The 26,623-nt window shown below is 52.3% G+C and overlaps 2 protein-coding genes across 3 annotated transcripts; one reads left to right on the forward strand and one right to left on the reverse strand.

Moving 5' to 3' along the window:
• ITGB2 (integrin subunit beta 2) lies at positions 1-15,783 on the forward strand. Of its 2 annotated transcripts, none has more exons than XM_075710306.1 (17): positions 1-97; positions 6,491-6,548; positions 6,928-7,016; positions 7,310-7,493; positions 7,684-7,854; positions 8,103-8,344; positions 8,698-8,853; positions 9,055-9,150; positions 9,289-9,378; positions 9,710-9,850; positions 10,098-10,282; positions 11,049-11,293; positions 11,559-11,778; positions 11,946-12,151; positions 12,252-12,418; positions 12,706-14,224; positions 15,627-15,783. In XM_075710306.1, the coding sequence occupies exons 2-16, from the start codon at positions 6,494-6,496 to the stop codon at positions 12,769-12,771; spliced, it is 2,313 nt and encodes a 770-aa protein (XP_075566421.1). In that variant the 5' UTR covers positions 1-97; positions 6,491-6,493; the 3' UTR covers positions 12,772-14,224; positions 15,627-15,783. The 2 variants fall into 2 exon arrangements, with proteins under 2 accessions (XP_075566421.1, XP_075566422.1); XM_075710307.1 differs by lacking the exon at positions 15,627-15,783 and adding an exon at positions 15,252-15,280.
• KMO (kynurenine 3-monooxygenase) lies at positions 15,248-25,756 on the reverse strand. Its single transcript, XM_075710308.1, has 15 exons — positions 25,703-25,756; positions 24,389-24,458; positions 21,902-21,999; positions 21,589-21,678; positions 21,294-21,342; positions 20,419-20,506; positions 19,601-19,766; positions 19,007-19,078; positions 18,364-18,485; positions 16,859-17,006; positions 16,330-16,387; positions 16,135-16,217; positions 15,761-15,862; positions 15,608-15,667; positions 15,248-15,415 (listed from the first exon to the last, which is right to left on the reverse strand). Exons 1-15 carry the CDS (start codon positions 25,754-25,756, stop codon positions 15,248-15,250), a joined length of 1,428 nt encoding a protein of 475 aa, XP_075566423.1.
• Positions 25,757-26,623: the final 867 nt, after the last annotated feature.

Below are 26,623 nucleotides of genomic sequence, written 5' to 3' on the forward strand. Positions count from 1 at the left end.
TCCCGATGCCCAGTTGCTTTACCCAGCCAAGCCTGAGACATTGAGACCATCCTCATCCCAGCCCAAGCACGGGACGGAGGAGAGGGCTTGACGTGAGGTGAGTACAGTATCTCCATTTTCTTTGCTTCTGTTCCTCCTTTCGGGGGGGGGAGGGGGGCGGTGGCGCGGGGAGGCAGCCGGGCAACAAGGTGGTTTCATAGCTCTGGTGTTTTCAGTGAATTTCTTTTATAATTCCTGATCTAACCTCCTGCTGCTCAAGTCCTTAGATGGGCTTCAGGGAGCTCAGTGCAGGGTCCCTGCCATGTGCAGCATGGCGCAGCGGTCAGTCTACGCAACCTTTGCAAAGGCAGCTTGCCTGGTCTGTAATGTTTTTGCTTTCGGAGGTAGGATTAAGCCTGGAACTGCAGGTGGTTACTTGGGGGAAGGTGTCAGACCCCATACAACCCTTTCCTCGCTGCCCTGTGGGCCTGGAAATCAGAGCAGAGAGGGTGCAGCGTGCTCCCCCTGCATCCTCACACATGGCACCGAGGAGAGCAGTGCTGGCTGCATGCCCAGCTGGCAGCACCAGGCAAGCACCAGGGTTGGGGGCTGTGCCGGCTCCCCTCCTGGGACCCCCGTCTTCCTCATGGGATCCTGTACAAGCACCCACTGCCAGCTGCAGGATGTGATGGCTCAGAGGGGAAGAGGGAACCGGTGTGGTGGCGTAACGTGAGGGTGGTGGGGATGGCAGTGGCAAGGAAGGCAGGAGAGACTGTAGAGAAGCTAACCCTGGGGAGAGCAGGTCCTTCCCAAAATCTTCATGGCTCTCAGATGCAGGCAAAATGTGGGGCACACCCCAGGTGTCAGGGAAAACAGCCTGGCATCTGTTTTTGATGCTTTTTCCAATGCTGCGGCCCCAGCTCCCAGCCTCCCAGGCAGGTGAAAAACGAACATGTGAACACTTGCAAAGGCATTGCGCCCTGCAGCCAGCACAGCTTCTGCGAGGTGTGGGAAGGCTTTAAATGGTGCATTTTCCTGTCACAGCTGTCACATCCTGCTTCACATGGTGGTTTTGCACTTTTTCTGTCCTCATCCTGGTTCTGTTTCAATCAAAAGCCATCTCAGCGTGCTGGAGAGTGTGGTGCAGAGTGGTTTATTTTCTCAGAGAAAGACATACTCGAGTCATGACAGGGCTGGTGGTGACAGGGGATCCCTCCTTTGCTCCCACAAAGCATGAGCTCTGCCAGCTCCAGGGGATGGGCTGTGCCCTCGGGCAGGTCCCTGGGTCCCTGCTCAGCCCCAGGACTCTGTCCTGCATCTCTGCAAACCCAGCAGCCATCACAGCATCCCTGCTGCGATCGGCCAGGGGCTGATGCCCACTGGAGATCAGCCACAAGAAATGGCTTCTCTGCTCTTAAAAATCCCAGGCTACACACAACAGCACAAATCCCTGGCCTCTCAGGGCATGGCGAGGGTCCCAAGAGCACCAATGGACTTCAGCACTGAGAGCCAAGGGACAGCACAGGCCAGGCATTTTAGTGCACATGGGAGAGTGCTCATCCCACACACCCATCCCCTGCAGGAACTGGAGGCTGCTGGAAGGAAATACATATAAAATGTATATATATTTCCTATAGTAGGACATGGGAATATGTATATTATTTTATATATAAATGTATGTATAAAAATACTTTTATATATTTATATTCATATATATTTTATATTTTTCTGTAAATTTTATATATATATAAAAATATATAAAAATATGTATACACACACACACTGAGTATGATACTCTGTATGGAGGGGGTCTTAGCCAGAGGGCAGCCCTGTGTATGGCCATCTGCCTTGATGGGAACTATCTGCATCACACAACAAAGTGATGGAAGAAATGGCCACAAGCCAAGTGACAACCAGTCTCCCATCCTTGCTGTACCCTGCTCCACTCGTTTACCACCTGTGCACGGGGTCTGGGACCAGCCAGAGTTGGGAGGAAAGGAGCAGCGCTGCTGGGTGTGATATCCGGCATCTCTGTCACAGCATGATGGTGACACAGCGTCAGGGATGCTTGGGAGCATGGGGGAAGCACCCAGGGCCACCAAGGCACAAGCACTGACACTAGTGGCACCTCACCATTGCAGGTGAATGGTGCAAACACCCTAGGAGTCCTCCCAGCATACTGGGCACGAGATCGTGTCCTCCCATTTTGCAAGAAAACAGATGTTTAGCAAAGCGCTGAAGGGGAGTTGTGGCTAACAGACTGCAAGACCTGTCTCTGCTGTCGAATGCTCCTCTTATTTATAGCAACGAGATCACCACTAGCATCAACACTTCCCCTTCAGCCCTATTTATAAATCCCAACTCGCTCCTCCATGCTGCACAGCAGCCTGCTCCATCCCATTGACACCTCCCAGCATGCCCAGCACCCTGAGAGGTTGGTGTGCCCCAGCTCTGCTCCCTGCCCACACACAGGACATCACCCAGCCCTTTCCTCATGCACCTTCCCCAAGGCCACCTTCACATTTTCTGGCTCGGATACCCTTCAGGAGCATCTTTCCCTGCCTGAGCCATGCCAGGTGTATAACATACAGCAAGCGAGAGATATTCCATAGATGGAATACCCTGGTGGCTTCTGCAAAGGGCCCCTGGTGAAGCAGAGTCCCAGTCCTGAGCCACCCGAGGCATGTGGTGAGAAGATCAGAGCTCAGGGCCAAGGACGACCCTGGTTCTGGGGTGCAGCCTTCTACCCCTGATGCCACCATGCAGCCCTGGCCAGGGAGCAGAGCCTGGTGGCAACGTGCCCTGCTACTAGCCAGGGCACTCGGTCTTGGTACCCCGCTCCCCACCCTGGGATGAAGGTGGTTGTAAAACTCTGCAGTTCTGCTCCTTCACACCAGGGCAGGAGGATGGACTGCGTGCATCCCTCTGCTTAGCTTAATTTATGAAAAAGAGGAAAAAAACCAAAATCCCAGGCAGAGCACACCCAGGAGAAGAGCACCAAGGACTGGTGGTGGCAGTGTAAGTCCAGGACTGAGCCAAAGGGATCACCAAGGGGATTGGAGAAGACACTGCTGAGGCCCATGTCTGGGCCCTGCTTATGCAGACAGTCAGACTGAAAACCTGCTTGCCCCTCCCTGAACACTGTAAGGAGGCGGACAAAAGCAGAACCCACATTTGTTCTCTATGAAAGTCACCCTACATCACGTATACACTAACCAACCCACATACCAATGAATAATTTCCCTCCACACCAAAAGAAAAGACAGGGTGAGCTTTCTTCTGCTGTTCTCCCCTAGTATCAGGGTGTGCTTTACATTCTTGCGACAGGAAAGAAATTACTTTGGGGATTAGAAAGGCATCCAAACCCAGCCCACAAAATGAACGCTACATTACAAAACTCAATAGCAGCCAGAGTTGGGCATGTGTTGAGCTTCCCACTTTATTTCTGGAGTTTGGGAGCTTTTTTAAATCCAGTTTTGATTGGAAACTTGCTCTATTTTATGAGATGAGCCTGTAAGCAGGAACCTCTAACCTCCAGCAAGGATGAGGAGCTCCCAAAGCCTCTGTCCACCCCATCACTGTCCCATGCCTTGGCATGGCAGCAGGAGTTAAACACTTGGAAACATTGGGCAGGTGGGATGGCAGGAGCTCATAGAGCCTGTGGATTTGGTCCCCACTGCCTATGTGGGAAGTTCTAGCTTGTAGAAAAGCTGGATCCTAATTAGGCACGTACCTGGGGTGTTCATCAGCTGAGTGCTACAGGAAATGAGGGCAAGAGAGGCTCTTCCCTCCTGCTGGCAGCGGCAGCTCTTGCTGGGCAAGAGCCTGCTTCCCTGGCCCCAGTTTTTCAATGGGTTTGCAGAAATATGAGCTCACACTGTTTACAGCATCTCCAGGGCACTACTAATTAATTAGATACATGTGGCAAAGAAGATGCAAGCAGTGATCAAGAACAAATTAAGATCGTGAATACAGCTAAGAGTACAGCTAATGTGGTCATGAAAGAGCTAGGTGTGCCTCGGATTGTGATGTTGCTCTTGGAAGACCTCTCAGGTTGGGCTGGCACAGGCCACCAGGTGCATCCCAGGCACAGGGCGCCACAGCCCAAATGAGTGATCAAAGTCATTTCCCAGCCAGATGCACCCAGCAGGGTCCAACAGGGATCTGGTGTCCACCCTGCCTTGTTAAGAGCTTTTACCGTTAAGACCTTTTTCTTTTTTTATATACTTTAAGAGTTTTCACCTGTTGTCTGCAAGCTCAGTGCTGGCAGAATTTGGAGGTGACAAAAATGTGTTGGGCCAGCTAAACACAGCAAGTGCGGATCATGCAGGATGGGACGTTGCAGCTATGATGATAAACAATGCCTTTAAAAACTTACCAAGGTGGACTGTGGTGGTGGAGAGGGTCTTGCAGAAGATGTCTTTGTGAAGAGGACTCTGTCCACCCACCACAGGATGGCCTTGGGCTAGACATGGCAGAGTGAGCTCCTGGGCCATGTCACTGTGCGGGTTTGACCACGTGACCACAGAGGCACCTCTTGTTGCCTGTGCAGCCATGCGGTAGCAAGGCTGCTGGAGCTCTGCCAGTGAGGCTGGCTCCAGGGCAGGGTAGGGTTCCCAAGGCTGCAGACCCTCACATCCAGATGACCATAAGCAATGGTGGCAAGCAGCCTTAGCAGTCCTGCTGCATCTCTGAGTCCATACTACAGCTGGGCACCAAACCTCACTGTGCAAATGTCACTGCAATGACACCCATTGATCTACTTAGACCTTCTTTCTGCCCTCAGGAGGAGACCAGACCTTCTTTCGAGGCTGACCAGTGTCATCTCTTGCTTGTCTGGTATCTTACAGAGGCTGACAAGCTAAGAAAGGACATCCTGACATCTCAGAAGGGGATCTGAGCAGCCCTACATACTAACCTGGCCTCAGTGCCTTTTGAAGGTTTCCCTTGTTTTCTCGCTTCCATTTGACTCTGAGCTGTTAATTCAGCAGGTTCACAGGAGGGCATGATGGCACTTTGTGCCAAGTGGCAGGAGCCAGGGAGTAGTTGTTTTCTTGCTCAGGATAGCATCAGAGCTATTTCAAAACCAATGACCTGTTTTTCAGATGCTGTGTCTAATATTGCTAAAAAGGGCAATGTTTGTTGTTCCTTCATGCTTTCTTAGTCTTTTTTCCTCTCTTAACAAATTCCTCTTTTCTCACTTCCCCATGTGCCTCCATGTTGCAAGGCCATGACTCTGTTGGGTTTTGCTCCAGGACCATGCTGGGGCGAAGGCATTATGAGAAATGATGGCACTCATTAACATGATCTCATTGACACCACTGAAAGAACACTGAAAAATCACTCCCTAAGAGTGATTTAGCCAACTTTATGGATGGCATAAGTTTCTGGGATCAGAAGATCTCCAGATCTTCTGGGGCAAGAAGCGAGTAGTGTGAACAGCTAGAACAAGCACTGTGAGAACATGCTTGTGAAGAACAGGGTCTCTGTCATGCTCTGAAATGCTGGTGTAACTGAGGATAGCAAGTGCTTGTGGGGTTTGGATGATGTGCTGGGAGTCCTTCCCTATACACCAGTAAGAAATGTGCAGCCACCTCCCCAGCCCCGGGGTCAGAGCCTCCACCCATGGCATCATGTCCTGGCCCCCCTTCCTATGTGGGTCTGACTCCAACACCCCGTCCTTCTTCCTCTCACACTGTGTAAGAGCCAGCCTGATGGTTGCCACACTGGCAGGCTGGACCTCACCATGCACTGTGAGCCAGCCTCTCCGCTTCCCTTGGAGACAGGACTGTGGCTCTCCTAGGATGTTGGTCACCCGTCTTGTGACATTGGAAACCCTTGTTTGTTGGAAACCCTCAGCAGGAAAACTTATATTAATTCACTACATGAAATACTTAATTTCCTTGATGAATCAGTTAAATGTAAAGCAAATGGTAATAGACTTTTTTTCCCATGTATCTAAGCATGCCTTGCTAGTTTATTAATAGAAATGGTCCTTTTGTTAATTTTTATTCCAGTTTCATGCAAACATAGCTTGACACAGAAGCTGAAAAAACTCACAGCTAGTAAAAACTAAATGCAGTGCTTGACATTTTCCAGTGTTACATAGACATAATCATATAGGTCGAAGAGTCAGGCTAACACTTCATCAAGCTTTGCAGCAGTTCAGCTGAATGCATAGCGATACAGTGCAAGTTCCCGCTCTGCTGACTTCCACATTTAGTCCAAAAGCTGTATTTACCGGAAACCAACTTATTTTTGTAAGAGCACACCAGCACCCATCCTGAGTCAGCCCACACACCCAGGGTGGCTGCCCTGGCCCTGGCTGCCCGCCTCCTGGGGCTGCAGCAGAGTCATGCTGTCAGGCTCTGCCTGCAGTGGGATGGCTGTGGGAAGGGCATGTCACCCTGGGGCCACCATCCTCTGCAGTCACTTTCTATAGGGTTCCAGGGTTCCCTTCTCTGCGGCTGCCATGCACCAGGCAGTCACAGGGATGCTTTTTGTCTTGCAGAAAATGTCGCATGACCAGCTGTCAGCGGTGACCTTGGTGCTGCTGCTAGTGATGACAGGTGAGCCCAACCTGCCCTTCCTCGCTGCCTTCCCCCGCCGGCACCTTACGTGGGCAGTGAAATGGGGGAGGAACCCACATGCTGCCCAACAGTGGTGGGAATGTGGCATTCAGAGATGTGCAAGGGCCAGATCCTACATTTCCTGGTATCTGGAGTTAACTTGATACCACATAACTCAACCCACATGCTCCCCAGCTGAGGGACAGTGAGGCAGGTGAGGACCTTGCCAGGGCTCCCAGCACGGGTTTTGTAGGCAGGGTCGGCTCAGAACAGCATGGGTGCCCTGTGCTGGGTGTCAGAGCACCCCATGGCTGCTGCTGCTGCAGACTGGCCTCCCCCAAGGCCCCCCCACACCAACTCTGTCTTCTCTCTGTTTCAGCCTTTGCTATGGAGTGTCCCAAGATCAAGGTGGGCACATGCAAGGACTGCATCCAGTCTGGTCCCGGCTGCGCCTGGTGCAAGAAGCCGGTAGGTCCACATAGCCTCTTGTGCTGTCGGGTCCCAGTAGTCAGCTAACAGGTAGCAGGATGGTCACCCTGCCTGCCTGGTTCTGCCTGCGGTGGAGCGGGGAGACTGCATCATGGGAGTGTTACATGTCCTACATGGTGTGTGGGGCCAGGAGGGATCTGATAGACAGGATCCTTCAGCCTTCCTTTCTACATCAATACCCTGGAGACCTGGTGTGGGAACTGGGTCATCTTGTAAGAAGCCTGTTCACCTCCTGCTCCTCTAATTTTTTTCCTGATGATGTTGCAACACAGAGTTTCACCAAAGCCGGCGAGCCAGACTCCATCCGCTGCGACACCATTGAGCAGCTGCAGCAGAGGGGATGCCCACACAACGAGATTGAGTTTCCAGTCAACAACATTACAAGGACACAGGACAGTCCCTTAAGCAACGACATACAGCTGACACCCCAGGAGGTGCACCTGAAACTGAGGATAGGTATGGTCTGCCTGGCATTTCCAATGCACTTCTGCTTGCCCCCCAGGCTCAGCTGGGATGCAGCGGCATGTCACAGCCCACATTTCCTCCTCTTTTCTTCTGAAAGAGAGGAGGATCCCAGTGGGGGTGGGCGATGGGGTGAGATGTGAGCCACAGCACAGCAGCTGATCCCAGTGTCCCAATCCCGCAGGCCAGCCAGCTGTATTTGAGGTGAAGTTTCGCCGCGCCACGGGGTACCCCATTGATCTCTACTACCTCATGGACCTTTCCTACTCCATGCTGGATGATCTGGAGAAGGTGAAGAAGCTGGGAGGGGAGCTTCTCAGGGCGCTGGAGAGCACCACCCCTTCTCGCCGCATAGGTGAGCCTGTCTCCAGCATGGGCCCCGGCACAGCTGTTTGCTGCTGGGAAGAGCCACGGGGCTGGAGCAGGGTGCAGGCAGCGGCAGTGTGACCTGTCCTCTGCCAGGCTGGAGAGTGTGCCAGGGCAAGGGACATGGACACATACACTGCAACCAGCAGATTGTCCATGCCCTGTGTCACAGGGATGCCTGCCGGTCCCTGCCTGCCCCTGCCCCTGCCCCTGACACTGTGGTCCTGGATGCCCTAGGGTTTGGCTCCTTTGTGGACAAGACGGTGCTGCCTTTTGTGAACACACACCCTGAGAAGCTGCAGAACCCCTGCCCCAACAAGGACAAGCAATGCCAGCCTCCCTTCGCCTTCAAGCACATCCTCTCACTGACTGACAACGCCAAGAAGTTTGAGAGTGAAGTGGGGAAGCAGTTTATCTCAGGGAACCTGGATGCCCCAGAGGGAGGGCTGGATGCCATGATGCAGGCAGCAGTGTGCGGGGTGAGTTCCCGCATCTGCCCTGCTGCCAGCAGGTGTGGGCAGGCGTGAGGGCTGCGACCTGTGCGCACGTACTGTCCCTCAGGAGGTGGCTCTGCCCCTCTCCAGGTGGGCTCTGGAAGCCCATCATGTATAAGTCCTGACTCAGAAGCGGGGCAGGTTACTCTGGAAGGGTACAAAAGAGCATCTTACCTTAGTCTCCTGACTGTGATCTCCTGTAAACCACCTCCTCTGTGCCACCTGCCCCACACTGTGGCTGACATGAGACTTGCCATGCTTTGGCAAGGGCTGTACCATGCCTGCTGGCACCATCCTCCCAGCCCTGCTCAGGGACAGGTCTCTATGCCACTTTGCAGGACTTGATCGGCTGGCGCAATGTGACCCGCTTGCTGGTGTATGCTACCGATGATGGCTTCCACTTCGCTGGCGACGGCAAGCTTGGGGCCATCCTGACCCCCAACGATGGCCAGTGCCACTTGGAGGACAACATGTACAAAAAGAGCAATGAGTTTGTAAGTAACTGGGGGCTGCTCGGTGGCTCTGCACCCTCAGCCTCACTCCCCCAGGCAGAAGAAAAAAGACACATAAAAAGCCTGTTGCTAAGACCACAGGGTCATCATAATCACCATAATTTGGGCTGTGAAATCCAAACTGTCCACCCTTCTGCTGGTGTGGGAGATCACACTGAGCACGGTGTCCCTCTCCCCACCTAGGACTACCCGTCTGTGGGCCAGCTGGTCCAGAAACTTGCTGAAAACAACATTCAGCCCATTTTTGCTGTCACCAGTAAGATGGTGGATGTTTACAAGGTAAGGAGACTTCAGATGCTCCAGGAGCCTCCTGACCCTCCCCAGGAGGACAGAAACAGCTGTGCATGTCCTGCTGCTGCTGTCCCCTGCTCCACTGTCACATGGAGGGGATGGCTCATCTCTGCTCTCCATTGGCAGAAACTCAGTGAGATGATCCCAAAGTCAGCGGTGGGAGAGCTGAACGAGGACTCTAGCAACATCATTGAACTCATCCAGGTGGCCTACAATGTAAGTGCTGGAGGAGGCTGTGTTTCACCTGTCTCGCAGGGCTTGGAGCAGGGAAAGATTCCCATTGTCCTCACCATCAGAGAGCAGCTGGGATCAGGGCTTTGAGGACAGGACATGCCAAGTCCCTCTGCCCACACCAAGCAAGATGTTCCTGCCTCTCCAATGCTACCACCTGCCTTTCCAGAACTACCCCACGCAACTGAGACCCCAGCTTGGGGTGCTCCCTGCCCCTATCCCCTGGGCTGGGGGGAAGCCCTGACCTGCAACCCCATACCCCTTTGCTTCGGTCTCCTCTTGGACTGATGGCACTTTCTCCACTGTTTCCCCACAGAACCTCTCCTCACGGATCATTCTGGACCATTCCACTCTGCCGGATGTCCTGGATGTCAAATATGACTCCATATGCAGTAAGGACAAGGTTGTTTCGGATGAAGCGAGAGGACAGTGTGACAACGTCAAGATCAATGATGAGGTACATTCCCCCGCAGCTTGCAATGTTCCTGATGCCCATCCTGTTTAATGGCAGGAACCTAGCCTGTTGTTCCAGGCCTTCTGTTTACATGAGTTTAATGCCAAGAGTGTCCAAAATGCTGTGTGATGGGGGAATCCTCCACTGCGCTGGATGTGCATAAGTTCAGCCTAGGGCCGATACCACCCTCTGATTGCTGAAGCTACATGACAGCCTCTGGCCCTTCCCTTTCTCACTCTGCACTTTCTAGGTCACCTTCAAAGTGAAGATCACGGCCAAGGAGTGCATCAAAAGCCAGTCCTTCACCATCCGGCCATTGGGCTTCACAGACACCCTCACCGTCCACCTGGACAGCAACTGCAACTGCAACTGCAATGAGCAGCCCGACCCAACTGCCTGCAGTGGGAAAGGCAGCATTGTCTGTGGGATCTGCAGGTATGTGCTGTCCCCCAAAAACACTATTTCAAATGCTGCTGCTGGGAGAGAGCCATTGGGCCAAGCCGAGGGCAGCTGTGTGGTGGGCTTGGTTATTCCACCTGGAGAACGTGGGGCCGGGTGAGGGCTCAGCAGAGGGGTCTACACATGGTGATCAGTCATGGCCTGGCTCTGCAGCTTTGCACCAATTTTCTTATTCAGAGAGGTGGTTTACATTCATGGAGCCAGGGGACACAATGAGCTCTCTCTTCTGTTGGTGGAGTCTTTGCTGCTTTCCTAAGGGCATCCATCCACTCACCCATCTATCCAACTACCCACCCATCCATCCAACGCTTCAACCATCCACCAACCCACCCATCAAGCAGACACAGATTTCTGTAGAAATCTCTAAAAATCCCACTTTGCAGGTGTTTAAGTGCAATTATTGCTTCATGGCCCCTCAGTGACAGGCAGAGGAAAAGACTGGGTTTCCTCAGGAAACACTCAGATCTCATTGGCAAGGCTTTGGAAATTATAAATATAACAATGATTTCTGGGCAACTGTTTGGTGTTGTAAATATGACCAGTGGGGAGAGCAGTGTTTCTGAGGTTTCCTCCAGATCAGTGGCCTTGCTCCAGCACAGAGTTAGCACCAACACACTGTGGTTGGGTTTCAGCAAGGCTGTCCCAGATTTACTCCACTTTGGCTGAGGGCTGGGCCCCACACATGTCCCACAGCATTTCTTGTGGCCGCTGACCTGTGCTTGCTCCTCTCCATTAATGGCAGCTGCAATTTGGGCTACACGGGGAAGAACTGCGAGTGCGAAACCAAAGGCAAGACCAGCAAAGAGCTGGAGGGCAGCTGCCGGAAAGACAACAGCTCAGTCATCTGCTCAGGGCTGGGGGACTGTGTGTGCGGGCAGTGCATCTGCCACACCAGCGATGTGCCTGGCAAGCAGATCTACGGCACCTTCTGCGAGTGCGACAACATGAACTGCGAGTTTCACGACGGCGCCCTCTGTGGCGGCAAAGGTGATGCGTTTGCGTGATGGGTTCTCCACCGGGGCACTGCTTAGAATGATTAAATCCCCAGGGAGGTACTGCCTTCCCCTGCCAAAATCCAAGTGGGTGGGTTTGGGGGTCCTGGGTCCCACCGCACCAGCCTGCAGGACCTCCTTGACCATCCCATGGAGGGTGGCATGGAGACTGCAGGGTGGGTGATGCTCTCCAAGCATGGGCAGAAGGAGGACGACCTGGCTCCCTGTAGGATCCTGGTCTGAAGGGTCTTCCCCTGCAGACCGCGGGAAATGTGACTGCGGGGAGTGCAAGTGCACGCCCGAGTACCAGGGCAGCGCCTGCCAGTGCAGGAAGTCAACAGACGGCTGCTTGAATGACCGCGGCAACGAGTGCAGCCACCGTGGGACCTGCCACTGCAACCGCTGCCAGTGCTGGGGGGGCTACCAGCCCCCCTTGTGCCAGGAGTGCCCCGGCTGCCCCTCGCCCTGTGGCAGATATGTGTGAGTGACACGTGTGGAGATGGCATGGGTGGGGCAGGGATCCCCCCCACCTCCTGGGCAGGCACAGGCAAGCCCTGCCTGTGCTTGGGCAGAGCCCAGCCATGGTCAAAGCCAGGTGAGAGGACCTCCACCCCTGAAGAGGTGAGCTGTGGCCGCCTGTTTTGCAGGTCCTGCATGGAGTGCAAGGCTTTCCAGAGCGGCCCCTTTGAGAAGAACTGCTCCCAGGCCTGCCCCAACATCCAGGTGGCTGAGAAGTTGAAAGGAGAGATAAGGCAGTGCAGGGAGAAGGACTCCCACAACTGCTGGATCTCCTTCCGCATGGTCCAGGAGGATGGCAAGGAGATTTATACTGTCACTGTTGATCCTAACAAAGGTACCCCAGCCCTGGTCCTCCTACCCCTCTGCAGGCAGGCTGCCAGCTCTGCCATGGTGGCCTTGCTGGGGACTGCAGCCAGATGCTGTCTGCCCTGCAGAGTGCCCAGAGCCTCCCAACATCGCGCTGATTGTGGGAAGCACTGTCGCTGGTGTGGCCCTCATTGGCCTGGTGCTCCTGCTGATCTGGCGGCTCTTGACAGAGCTGTTTGACCGCCGGGAATACCGCCGGTTCGAGAAGGAGAAGTCCAAGGCCAAGTGGAACGACGTAAGAGAGCCCATCTGTGGTGGGGGGGTGTGCTGGGACACTCACATACGTGTGGTGGGGACACCTGGAGGGGAAAAAATCTCCAGAGGCAGCCATGGCAGACCTGAACCCTCCCCACTGGCTGGTTTCGCAGCCTGGCTGGATTTTGCAAGCGGGCTAAAGCAGCCTGTGGGCTCTTGTGCCAACACTGTCTGCACCATTGACATTGGGAGGGGTGGAGTGGGTAACACTCCACTGAAAATCCAATACAGCACAACAACACAGGTCTCTCACCTCTCTCCCTCCAGGCTGATAACCCCCTCTTCAAGAGTGCCACCACCACAGTCGTGAACCCCAGGTTCAATGGGCAATGAAGTGGAGCAACGCCCGGCAGTGCTAGGACCCACCATTAAATAAGGAAATGCCAAGCTAAGGAAATCTCAAACTAAGGCTCCCACCTCCCATTCTTTATCCTGTTGGTTTGTTCCCTTCTTCCAAGAGGCTACCAGCTTGCCAGGCGCTGGCTGAGGGGCTGCACCATGCCTGTCTCCTGGTGCCAGCGCTTGACAGTTGGGTTAGTGGAGCTGGGAGAAGGGAACAGCCGCAGCTTTGCTGTGGATGGGACTGCAGAGCAGGTCTCACCAGTGGGCACACACAACAGCTCCCATACCGGTTACTGACCATCTTAGCTCTTGATACTAGCTTTGCTTTCTGGTAGGAGCTTTGGACACCAAGCCCCAAAACCAGCTGAGTGCACAGAGTGCTTCCAACTTTGATTTGGAGCTGGTATTTCAAAACTGCCATTTCCCTTCTGCTCTAGCAGATTCTGCTCCCAGGCTGCTCCATGCCTTCCCCTGCTGCACTGGTCTCCACCATTACGTTTGCACTAGTTTCTAAAGCACTTGCTGCTGAGCTGGATGTGGAGGGTTCTCCAGGCTGGCGGTCTGCTCTGGAGATTGCAGTGAAGTGATGGGCCCTAAGGGCTAGTGAGCACCTGTAGCTGGGGAGGAAGAGCAGCTGGGGAACATGCACAGAATCTTTTTCCAAATCATCAGCTGCTCCCCAGTGTTGCTCCCCTCTCAGACCTACCTCGGGCATGGTTCTACTTGGGCTCCTGCAAACTTGGCTTACCTCCACCAGGCCTTGAGCCCTCTGTATGACAAAGAGGCAAAGGAGCAACTGTTTGAACTATGAAACATGTGAAACATTGCCTGCAGCTCAGAGCTCAGCCACAGCTTCTTCCCCGCCACCCCCAGGGCTCTTCTCCCTGCTCTGCAAGCACATCAGACATACCAAGGGCCAGATGTGCAAAAGTCCCAGCAGTACCCAGAGCATCTCCAGCTCAGCACTTTTCCAAACCATGCGCAGCAAATTGCTCTTATGTTGTGGGGTCATTCCTGTGAAATAGCAGTACAAGTTACATCCATTTGCTCTTTGAACAGGTTTAATGTTAATAAAAATTAATATATAAAGTAAATACATCTGTCCTGCTAAGCATCTAGTGCAAGGGCAGCAGCTGAGGCATTCATTGGAGAAACTACAGCAAAATCCTATCATTGCTGCCAGCATCTCCCATAGATGGGGAAAGATGCTGGACAGAGAAACAAACTGTCTTCTACACTAATTTGCCATCTACGTCCTGAAAGGTGCTCCCCTGCAAGCCAAAAACTACTTGCTAAATGATGCAAACCAGTTCTTGTCCCTGACCATCTGCTGGCAGCTATATGTAAACCATCTTCAAGAAGAGTGGCTGCACCACGTCAGATCAGGAGTTAACCTGGGCCATTTTGGTGTTCTTCAACAGCAACTGTGAAGGTCTAGGGGAAGGTAAGACGAAGGAAAGTGTGTCTGATATTTCCCCCAGTACTCTCCCAGCCTGCAGCTATTTTTGGCACAAGGACCCCCCAACTCAGTGTAGGTCCCATGCACCTTGTGCCTGGCTGCACAAAGACACCAGAGGCACCCGTTAGGGCTCTGGGTCTTGAATGCAGTGCCCATTGCCAGGGACCAAGGCAGAGGTTGTTGTTACTTGAACATGAAGAGACTATCTCCCCTGCCAGCAGCTGCAGGTCTTACTGCTGGTGTGGTGTGTGCAGTGCAAGTACAACCACATACATGCTTTGGAGGACAATTAGAGAAAAATCAGTGAGGGATCCAGACTTTTTCAAAAAGAAATATGATCAGTAATTGCGTTAGACAGAACTATATGCTAGGGCACATGCAAAAGCCCAGAGGGAAAACAGTGAGCTAGGAGGGTCCTTCAGGCCCCTGGTCTTGCTTTAGCCCAAAGGCTTGGTGGTCCCTCTGTGGACACCTGCTTGCAAAAGTCAGAAGTATTTCTCAGCCAGGTGCGGAATGGCCCTTTCTCCAGGCTTCAAGCACCGCCCCAGAACATCCTTTCTTAAAGTTGTTTAATTTCCACCAAGAATAACTGAACCATATTTTCTTTGACTTGGGGTAGGGAGAAAGCCGGCTGATTTTCACGTCAAGTTATTGACTTGATTTTGGTAAGAGCAGAAGTCAGCAGTACAGGCTGCAACACCCTGACCAGTTCAAGTGGCTGTCCTGCTGGCTGGGAGGACATACACCCCACCCCCCCGCCCCGTTACTGCACACAAAACCTGCACCCAGCCCATGACACACTGCCTCACTTGAGACAAGGCTGCTGAGATGAGGCAGAGATACATTCTCAGCTGGGGAGAGGGAGAAGGACCACAACCGCTGCTGGGAGGGTAGAAGGCGGAGTGGTTACAGGAGCTGCCAGGCCACATCCCAAAAGAAACAACATCATCCAGCTGAGCCAACAGCCCATGCCTTCACTTTTATTACAACCAGGATCTCCCCTTACATTTAGGCTACTTGTGTGCCAAAGGGAAAATTTCCAATATTCTTGAGATAATGGGACCAGCCCCACAAGTTTTCCATGCAGAAGTCTGAGTCCCGTGCCAGCCGCTTTATGAGCAGGTAGGTGCCACACAGTCCTGCTGCCGCCATGACAAAGAGCCCTCGATTAATTATCTGCAAGTGTCAAAGAGAAACCCTAGCGTCATCAGAGGTTTGCTCCTACCCTGCAGCACCAAGTCTTTGCACCTGCACCCACCTAGCAATATTCCACCACCAAAGCTCCCTCCCTGCAGCTGAGCAGTGCCAGCATGCAGGATGCTCACAAGGTTCATGGCATGGGGAGGATGGGCACCACCACTGACCAACCTTGTTCTGCCATTTCCAGCGCTGAAGTGCCTCATGGTAGCGAATTCTGGTGAAGGTCACCTGCGAGGGTTGCAGGAGCACATCACCATCTCAAAGCCAGCCAGGAGGAATTTGCAGCGGCTCAGGCAGTGGACAGCAAGGTGGCGGCCTTACCATGGTGTACAGCGGGACAATGGTGGAAGGCATGAGGGTGTGGAGGAAGTTGTCTACGTGCTTCCGGAAAATGAACCATGTTGAATTCACATGCTCACGCATCTGCGACAGAGTAATCATCACCCCTTTGCAGGGCATCTTGGCAGAGCCCCCTGCATTTTGCTAGCTCTTCCACTGCCTGTTATGGGGGTCACTGCAGGGAGCAGAGCCTCCCCAGCCCCAGTGGCATTCCCAAGGAACTCTTAGGCTAAAGTCTGCTGGGGTGAGAGCCCAATCAGAGTCTTGCCAGAGCCCCTGCCCACTGTGTGCATCCTAACGGGGTGCTGCTGTGTGCATGGACCACAGGACCACAAGTCTGTGTGCAGCTTGCCTACCTCTATGTAGTTGTACATGGCTAAATCTGAGATAGCGTGGTCATCTGGCACCCTCAGCCTGGAGAACTCGGGGAGGCAGGCACCTGCGAGAAGAAAGTGGCAGCTCATGGGCAGCTCCCCAGCAAGGTATCCAGCTGCCTTCAGCTGCAGAGGGATCCTCCTCTGCTCTTGCTCCTCCCTGGCCAGCTCACTTACCAAGGTCATTGTGGAACTGATCCATTATTTCATCAAAGACTAGACAATCCTCAAAGCCCTGGGAGGAAAATTAGAGGGTAAATAGACAGAAGGAACCATGCGTTCACAAGATGTGCCCTCACGGATGCTTAGCTAGTGTAGGTGTTTGCACGCGCACGGCCCCACTGACCACAGCTTCAGAGCAAGAGTCTTGCTCCAGGCCACTCTGCCAGCAGTCTTCCAGAGAAATCCAGGGGGTGCCTTTCCCAGCAGCCTGGGGCTGCCCTGCTGGACCCCTGTCCCACACAGTCCTCTGCCCCATGGGAAGGTGGCACCACTGCACCATTCCCTGTTCTCCCCAGAGGACAGCTGGGTCCTAGTGAGCCACCAGGTGCTTGAGGGGAGTTCAACACCTGCTGATGCAGAGGACATCAGAGTGTGGGACAGGCCAGCCCATGAACTCTATGGAGCTACCCTCTGAAACCAGGCATTTCTGGGTGAAAAGAGTGGAGGCCTGAATGACACAGCCCAGGGCCAGCCATGAACTTACTGCATTCATGCCCTGTCCATAGAAGGGCACAACAGCATGCGCAGCATCTCCCATCAGCACGCACCGGGAAGCAAGGTGGTAAGAGGAGCACTTCACAGATATCATGGCCTGGGCTGGCAGCAAGAAGTAATCATGCTTCAGCTCGCGCCTTCAGGCAAAACAATAGATAATTCACTTGTGGGACCACAAGAGACAAGAAGAGCAAGTCATGCCACATCCAAGCTCAGGAAGCCAGGGGTATGGGGGCTGTCAACGTTGAGATGCAAAACCCAAGCCTATTCTACTAGGACATTTGTGCTGGGAAAAATGTGGAAGCCAGAAAACCTATTTCATTAACTTTCCCTCTGGACCAAATATTTTGTTTGCAGGTTTTAAGCTCTGCACACAATTTGACCATAAGAGTGTCATTGACATCTCAGTCCTCTTACTGGGAGCAGTGGTGGATGGCAGTCACTGTAGGAAGGATATACCACAGGATATCTGAGTTTCTAAATTTATATGAAGTCCTGTGATACAGTCTTCTTAAGAGGAAAGGAAACTGCCTGAGACCCTTTGTATCAGCCAAAAAAAGCCCATAAGAGATAACTGTATTGCAAAGCAGAAGCATTAATAACATGGGCTGGAGCTCCCACCAGCTGGGGAGCTTCCCTCTTTTGCAGGAAAATGAGGAAACGCTGAACAGAGCCACAGCCATCAGAATGTGTGCTGAAAAGGCTGGTCCCAGTCCCCATTGCCACCAGGGCACCCAGGAGGAGCAGGATGCTCTGTCTCTGTGCTGCTGCTCTTTTGCCATTTGCCCAGCAGTGAGAGGGTCCCTACTGCCCAGGGAGGAGCACACCACTGGGAACTGCCTGCTCTTGTGTCTCACAGCCCTGATGTTTGTTTTAGCCATAAAATCAATAAATGACAGACTTTGTTTAGTCAGCACAGTGTTGGGTATTTTTGCCAAGCCCAGCTTTTCTCAGTCTGTTAGCTAAAATCTCAACATTTGTGCAACTCAGTTATCTGAATAGCAGGACTACCTTCGTGCTGCTGGTTTCAGTGTGCAACCCATACATCTGCTCTAGTGGAGTCACCTCTAACATCAAAAAAACAAGGCTTATGAACAGCTAATCCATCCCTTGAGTTCAAAAGCTTTAACAGCAATAGAAAAGCAGCGGAAGGTCATCTGCTCTTTGCTCCCGCAGTGGCAGGGCCTGGGCTGTGCCTCCAAGGGACAGAGCAGTGCTTCAGTGTGCCTCCATCAGAAACTGACGCAGGATGGGGCTGTGTCCTGCTGCTGAGACTGCTATTCCACTGCAGATGCAATGCAGACCTCAGTCTGTTCACTCGCCCTCCTTCAGACCTACAGGCCACAGGGATCCACCCCAACAGCATTCACAACCCCTCGCCCTGCCAGCTTCAGCAGAATCTCTGTCACCAGGACCCCAAGGCTGGGTGGGCATGCATCCCCTGGCTTTGTGGCACTGTGTTGATGAGTGAGGAGGGGAGATGGGAACACTTACTCTCCGATGAGGGGGATGGCGTCTGGGAAGTGGGTCTGGAAAAAACCCAGCACTTGCTCGCCTGTCGTGAGCTTCTCAAATTCCTCGAAGGGCATGAATAGTGTGCAAGTGAAGGACTTGTCCTGCCAGCCAGGGAGGAAGGTCAGAAAGAAGCCCAGAGGCTATAGAGAGCACCTGGCACCTGGAGCAGCAGCTCAGTGCCCAGCTTGTCACCCGGCAATTGCAGTAACCCGCCTGTGCAGTGGGGACAAGCACCCAGCCACCCTATTTCCCATGGTGGTCTTGAACACGCTGGGGGCAGGCAGGGTGGAGGCAGAAGCAGGCAGTGTGTGATCTGCCAGCATGGGCCTGGCACGCTGCCCTGGTACTCCCGTATCTGGTTTATAACATCCAGCTGCAGGGAGCTGGTTTTGAAGGGGCTCAGGTGGGCTTGAATGCATGGGCAGAGAGAAGTGGCTCAGTGCTGTGAGGTAGGGCTGGCTCTGGGGGTCCTGCCCTGCACCCCCCCCAGGCTGTGGGACACCTGGCACAGGCTGGGGGTCCCTCCTGGCACCTTGTCAGCCCTCCCAGCCCCTGCCACATGCCTGCCACCACAGCTAGTTCATCCCCACATGCCCAAGGGAGCATGGCCATGGGTTATCACCATGTTAGGCAGTGCAATCATCATGAAGGTGTTTCTCGGCCAGATATGGAGGTAGTTTGGTTCCATGGCAAACTGAAAGAGAAGGAAAATCACCTTGTGTCCCTGGCCTGCCCTGCTCAGCTTCCCCAGCCCAGCCTCTAGTTCCCCTCCACACCAGCACACCAGTTCCCATCCTTTGTACCATGGGAAGACACAACGACCACAGGGCCCCCTTCTGGTACCTGATGCTTCAGGGAGACACAGAGCAAGGGCTAGAGGAAAGGATAGGTAAGAAGGGCAAAAATCTGCTGGTTCGTAATCGCTGATGTCCTCACAGACATGTTCCTGTATCCCCAGGACCTCTCAGAGCTAGAGTTAACCCCACTGCTCCAGGGCAGGCACTCTAGGATTTTTGCAGCCAGGTACCAAGACATTGGCCGCACCACTGGAAGAGGAAGAGATGCCTGCCTTCTCCTAGGAAAGTTTTAATCCCTTGGCTGAGCCCCACGTGAGAAATTAGTTTCTCTAAAGCTGCTGTAGCAGAGCCACCATGAGAGGGGAGCAGGGTGTCACATCTGCAAAGGTGGTAGCAGCCCCCAGGAAAGGCACACTTACGTCTGCATCCTTGGGAGGGATGGTCAGCTCCATATAACCATGAGGAATGTACTCGTGACTGTAGTTAAAGCGTGTTTGCCTCATGAACTGCTTTCTGACTGTTGAGAAGGCTCCATCACATCCCACGATGAGATCGTAGGTGAATTCCAATGGCTGCTGGTCAGATCTGAAAACAAGAGAGTCCCTTGGATCAACCCTGCTGTAACTCCAGGCCAGCTCAGCAGCACTGGGCACAGTGGATCTGCCTTTTGCAAAATGTCAGGGTTACCTCCATTGTTATTAACCTTCTAGAGTGAGGGAAGGCTGGCTTTCACTGACTGGGATGCTCAGCATTAGGATAAATAATTATCCTGTAGGTTGTCAAAAACATAACTCTGCCAGATCTACCCAAGAATGCAACAGGCACTGTTGGGGTAAAGCTGCTCTTTCGTAGAGCCTGCATCCCCAAGTGGGGGGACACAACCAGAACTTAACACAACTATGAAACAAGGTCTTTAGCTGCCCTTCCTGATGAGCAATCTGTCGCTGAAAACCAGTGCTATGGAGACCGGCACATTTATTCCCTGCACAGGTCAGCAAGCATGTGCCTAGCCTACTGCCAGGCTGCTGGGGGGTTAGGGAGTTGCTTAAATTATTTTCAACCTCCCATGAACCCTGCTTTGATGTCTCTCCTTTCTAAAGCTGACACTGAGTTTTGCCTGCTCAGTAATAACACGCTAGTTTCAAACTGAGATTGCTCAATTGTTTGAGGTTTTATGAATGATTAAGCAGAAACTATCTGAATACAGCACTTGATCCCAGGCTTGCACAGGGATTACCTTTTTACGGTTAACTTCCCCAGCTCTGTGTTGCACCCCAGGACCTTGTGTCCAAAGTACAGTTTAGTGTTGGAATACTTCTCAGCAGCTGTGAAAAGACAAGACAACTAAATGTAGAGGCTTGTACTGTGACCCTCAAAATATTTCCAAGGGATCCACAAATTATAGGGACTTTTGCCTTTACAGAAAATAAGATTGCTGTGTTGAGTGATGGCCAGTGGGCAGGGCACACTAGGACTGTGCTTGGTCAACTCTGGTGAAAACTATTTAAAAAGTGCAAGGAATCCTGCAAAGATTTCTTTCTTCCCCACGATGACATAAGCCATTGACCTGTTTCCACCATCACTACATTGTATTTCAGGATGGGATGCAGTGCCTGTAGTCAATGGGAAATTTGGGGAAATTTGGCCTGGCCTGATTACACACGTTGCCACAGTGCTCCAATTTCTATTTGTCTCTGCATAATCAGGGGTTGTGGAAAATGCCACTAACCATGGCAAGGCTGAGGAGGTATCTCCTGCTTTGGCTGGTGAAGTTCTGGGAGCAGACTCCAGGGCCAGGAGCCAGGGAGCTGGGGCAGCTCCCGCTCGAGGGCGAAGGAGGGAATGCTGCTCCTCAGGGATTTCTGCACACGCAGAAAGGCCTTGGTGGGACTTGTTTGAATATCCTTTTGTGTCAGACAAGCAGCAGAGAAACAGCACAGATTTTCTTCTTAAAAACACAGCTAGTTCACGTTTGCGCTTTCTGAGAGCCAGGTTATGCAGAACTCATGGGCAAAGAGCGCCTGGGGCCCGAAGTCTCCTGTTCATAGACCAAACCCTAAATCCTCAGTGAACAGGGTGTAATAGTGTTTGCAAACAGACCTGGCAACCTACCTGTTAGCAGCTCTCTGTTTAAGTTTGCTCTGTCCACAGAGAGAATGTACTGCAAGGCAAACAAACATGGGGTTCAGGAGGCATTGTTGAAGTATGCTCTGTATGGCCAGATGAGAAATGTCACCCTCACCAAACAGCCCTGCTGAACCTGGGGTGACATGCAATCCCCTTCCCATTCACAGCATCCTTTCTAAGAGTGTGAGCCCCAGGCTGTCCACCACACAGAGCTACAAACATCATCAAAGACTCCTCGTGCTTTGCAAAGCATCTCTGAGAGGCAGCATGAGACCAGTACCTGGTTCTTCTTCCCATAAGGGATGGAATACTTCTTCCCTGAAGGTGTATGTATCCTTCTTGCCCGCATGGGAATGCCTTTGGACACAATCTGAAATGGAAGGGAACACAGCCCGGCCTTCTGGCCAAAACTGAGTTGCTGAGGGGCAGGGCATGAACTACCAAGCACCACCCCCCACACACACACTCCAGGCAGAATTGGATGCTCTCTGCTCATACATTTTCATTTGGCTATCCAAGTTACTGGGGAAAATTTTACAGGGCTGTCAACACCAAGTCAGAGACCTCACCACCGACAGAAGCTGCCAGGGTACCTGCTCTTCCATCCCCACAGCTCGGAGGGCTTGGCGTCCTCTGTGGGACAAGGCCAGGTTAATGCTTCTGCCACGGGCAAAGCTGGCCACCCGGATATCTGCATGGAAAGAGCAGTTGATTATGGAGGTGCTGATACCACAGCCTGGTGCTGGCAGCATCTCCCAAAAATCCCTGCACCAACAGCAGGTGGGGGAGTCCCTGTCCTCTCACTCTGTGTGCAAAGAGGGCAGGGATTCAGCTGTCAGGAAGGCAGCTGAGCAGCTTTGAGGGCCGCTTCCTGCATGCCTCCTCTAGCCTGGAAGAAGCAGCTGCAGCCAAATGCTGCAAAGGGAATACCAGATCCTGGCAGCTCCCCACAGTGCCGGAGGGCACGTTATCCCTGAGAGCCGTTTCTCCTCTAAGCAGAGAGACAAGTGATGAATGCCTAGCAGCTTCTGCTGAGACGCACATACTGACGCTTTTCAGGACACTGGCAGGTCACCTTCTCCATCACTGTTCAGATGGAAATGTCTCAGTACTGGCCTGTTCCTCCTCCAAATGGCCTCACACAGGTTTCCCAGGTTGTCTGGCCAGCACGTATGGCAGAGCCTCATCCCAATAGCTTTCAGGGTTGCACCTCAGCACAAGAAATGGGCCAAAACTGGAGCAAAGTGGTAAAATCCATCCAACTCAGAAGGCAGGTAAGAGCAACCAGAGGCTTTCTGAACCTGTGAAACTTCTAACATATGCAACATCCAGCAAAGAGTTTAAATTAAACCACAGTGAAAAGCCGTTTGCTCTTGCTCTGAGCCTGCACCCTGCTGGCATCCCTTGGGGCTGGCTGCTGTGACCCCTCGTTTCTGCAGTGGGGACCCAGAGCTGTGTGCAGGATTCGGGACGTGCATAGCTGGGAGCTGTGCAGCAGAACCACCTGTCCCAACATCTGCCCATGCAGGAAGAGTTATCACAGAGACCATGTGTCACACGGGGCTTCTCCTTCCCTTCACTGCATGTTCAAGTTGAGTTTCACTTTCCATGGTGTCATTCCCATCTGTGCTTGGCCTGGTATCTCTGCCCAGGCTTTATATGTCTGTCAGCTGACAGACACTGAAGGCAAATGATTTCTCTCCCTTTCAGCCAGCACTTGGACTCTGAATCATCATTTCTCTGTTGCAGAGAAATTTCTCTGTTGGTGCCCTGCGGAGCTGGAGGCTTCCTGAAAGTACTCCATCTCTCCTTCTGCCCCTCTTGCCAGCAGCCCTCCTCACCACTGATGGCAGTGGTTACCAGTCAAGTGATCCTTTTAACCTTAATGGAGATGCTGCAGCATTAACAATAGCCATTGCTTCCAAACTTCTGACCCAGCTTGGTTCAACAGCACTGTGCTATAATTCTTCATGCGGATACCAGTTTTCAAAGGTGAGGATTGAATCAGTGTTTAAGCCAAGAACAACCCCATGCAACGTTACAGGCTCAGTCGCAACAACCCCATGCAACGCTACAGGCTTGGGGAACAGTGGCTGGAAAGCTGCCTGGCTGAAAAGGACCTGGGGGTGTTGGTCGACAGCCAGCTGAACATGAGCCAGCAGTGTGCCCACGTGGCCAAGAAGGCCAACAGTATCCTGGCTTGTATCAGGAATAGTGTGGCCAGCAGGAGCAGGGAGGTGATTGTCCCCCTGTACTCGGCGTTGGTGAGGCTGCACCTGGAATACTGTGTCCAGTTTTGGGCCCCTCAATACAAGAAAGACATTGAGGTGCTGGAGCATGTTCAGAGAAGGGCAACGAAGCTGGTGAAGGGTCTAGAGAACAGGTCTTATGAGGAGCGGCTGAGGGAACTGGGGTTGTTTAGCCTGGAGAAGAGGAGGCTGAGGGGAGACCTTATTGCTCTCTACAACTACCTGAAAGGAGGTTGTAGTGAGGTGGGTGTTGGTCTCTTCTCCCAAGTAGTTAGCGATAGGACGAAAGGAAATGGGCTCAAGCTGCGCCAGGGGAGGTTTAGATTGGATAGTAGGAAAAATTTCTTCACAGAAATGGTAGTCAAGCATTGGAGCAGGCTGCCCAGAGAGGTGGTGGAGTCACCATCCCTGGAAACGTTCAAAAAATGGGTAGATGTGGCACTTCGGTACATGGTTTAGTCTAGTCTACCCTTGACTGGTTTAGTGTGGACTTGGTAGTGTAGGTTAATGGTTGGACTGGATGATCTTAAAGGTCTTTTCCAACCTAAACAATTCTATGATTCTATGAACATAAAAAAGGGCATCATTTTAGTAGCTGAAGGGTGGATTTGCTCCACACAAGACAACGTATTTCAAATAGATTCTCCCCCACTACCACAGGAGCTGAAGGGAAGAGTGAAAAGAATATCCCCAAAGTGCCATGCTTTCAGATTTCATTATCTTTCTGCAGTTTCAGTGAGCTCACACAGTTCCCCTTTTGCTTCTTCAAGAACTGTTATCAGTAAAGGGACAGAAACATCAATAAAGCAGTAATGATCAGGCTGAACTTACCTTCTCTGGCTTCATAAACGTCAACACAGAAACCTCGTCTAGCAAAGAAACAGGCATTCAATGCACCCACCTACAAGAGAAGGACCAGGAATGGTGGATGAAGTGTTTAGTAGCTATATAGTGGCTATATCACAGAACACTACTAAGATGCATCAAGGGAAAGCAGCGGTCAGGGGGTGCAGCTCAGCCTATACAGGAAGACCCTTTGATCAAGAACCTTAGAGGACTTCGTCCTGGAGAGAAGTCCTCTGGTACGCCTTATGTGCCTGCAGAGCCTCCAAGGCAGAAGTCACCCATCAAAACTCATCATATAAAGTCATACCAAGTTCAGGGCTTGTTCACATGCAGTAAGTAATTGCAGCAGGGCTAACCCCTTCAGCCAGAGACAACAGGAGCTTGTACAGGCAAGCTCCCTGCTTCCCTCTGGACTATATTTATCTTCCTTGAAAGAATTCAGGGTGCTGCAGCATTCCCTCAAGAACACAAGAGGAGAAGCTAGACTTATGCAAAAGCAAGATGTTACCTTAAAGAGGACAGCACACATATGTCCTGCTTGTTATTGAAATGGATGGCTGTCTTTTTCTTGTTTAATTTCCATCGTTAATTGCTCAGTAGTAGTAGTCAGTCTGTGGTCAAAACTACAGACTCTCATGTCATCACTCTTTTCCAGCAGCATGGGGACCAAAAAGCTAATGGCCAAAAAGTCAAAAGAAAGATTTAGGTGCTGCAATGCTCCATGGTGTCCTTTAGAGTCAGACCACTGTGCAAGCAGCGATGGAGGAAGACCATTCCCAAACAAAAGTGGGTGGAGGAAGGCATTTCCTCTTATCCTAGCGTTTACCAAGCCTTGGTCCTTGCAAAGCATTTCACGTTAGTGACTTGGTTAGAGCCAGAAACAGCCAAGGGGCAGGAGAATCTGGCAGCCCAAATGAGGACTGTTATTTAGTGTACCTGGGCACCATTGCTCCACCTTCCCCAAACCCCTTCTGCTGAGAAAAGGACTCCTGGCAGCAGGATTTATTTGCACGCACCGTGGCAAGTGCCCACCACAGACATGCATTGCATCTCTGGGATATCTCAGCAGCAAAGCTTTCCCTTGAGGGAAAGACCTGTTCTCCTCCTACAAAATCCTAGCTGCTCAAACAAGTCTCACTGCCTCCTGCAGTGGGAGCTCAATCAACTCCTCCATAACACCCCACCATCTGGAAGAAGAATGATTTTAAGAAAAACATTCACCCCACATCCAAGCAATGCTTTCACAGCCCCGGCTCCCTGGCAAATGCAATCACACAGCAGCCAAACTGCATTTCCTACCAGACCACCGCCAACAATGGCAACTCTTTTCCCCTGTGGGTCACTGGGCTCCATCGCTGGGGCAGCCCCTGGGTCGCAGGTCCTTACTGCTGCGTCCCTGCTCCCTGTCCTGCTGCGCTGCCCTCACCAGAGGGGAGGGGAAGGTGAAGGACGTGGGTGGCTGAGTTACACCTGAGTTCTTCTCCCCTGGTTCATATTAAAGTTTAACTCCCAGCCCAGAGACTGTTGGTGAATCAGCGTGGCTGTGTAGCCAGCCACACTTCACTTAGGTGAAGAGACATGAATGTGGTGTTATTCAGTCAGGCCTTATTCAAAAGTCTTTTTTGAAAATTGCAAAGCAATTCTGCAGCCTTCAAGGACCTCCTAATGAAACATGTACAGAGCACCAGGAGAACTTGCATCTGCTGGGCTTTTGCTCCTGTTTTGTTGGGCTCCAACTGCAGAGACACCAGTGGGATGATGCCAAGTGACTCCTGGAGCCCTCTCTTGAGGGTGGGATGTGAGCCACACTGCTTGCCCAGGGGCCTGATCCCATCAGTGAGGACATCTTTCACCCAAGGGAGCTGTGTGTGGCTTGAGTGTTTTGGGGTGTGATGCTGAGCAGAGGATCCATGCCTAATCTGCAGAAGCTTTCCAGGACTTGGATGAGGCTGTAAGGAGACATCTCTGCATGCACCATGGCACATGCCCACCCTTGGGAGGAAGTGCTCTGCTGAGCCAACACTACACCCAGTAAGCTTTTAAAAGGGAGGAGGCAATTACAGCCTACACACAATAATTAAACATCAGACAGTGAAAATGCATACATTAACAGACACTAACTACCATTTCTTGCTAAACCTGCAATGCACAGCCCAAACCAGCAGGTTTGTCTTAAAGGAGCAAGACCAAATCCCTGCACAAGCACAGCACCATTCTCCA

The sequence above is a fragment of the Pelecanus crispus genome, chromosome 5 (genome assembly GCF_030463565.1).
Source record: "Pelecanus crispus isolate bPelCri1 chromosome 5, bPelCri1.pri, whole genome shotgun sequence".
NCBI lineage: Eukaryota > Metazoa > Chordata > Aves > Pelecaniformes > Pelecanidae > Pelecanus > Pelecanus crispus.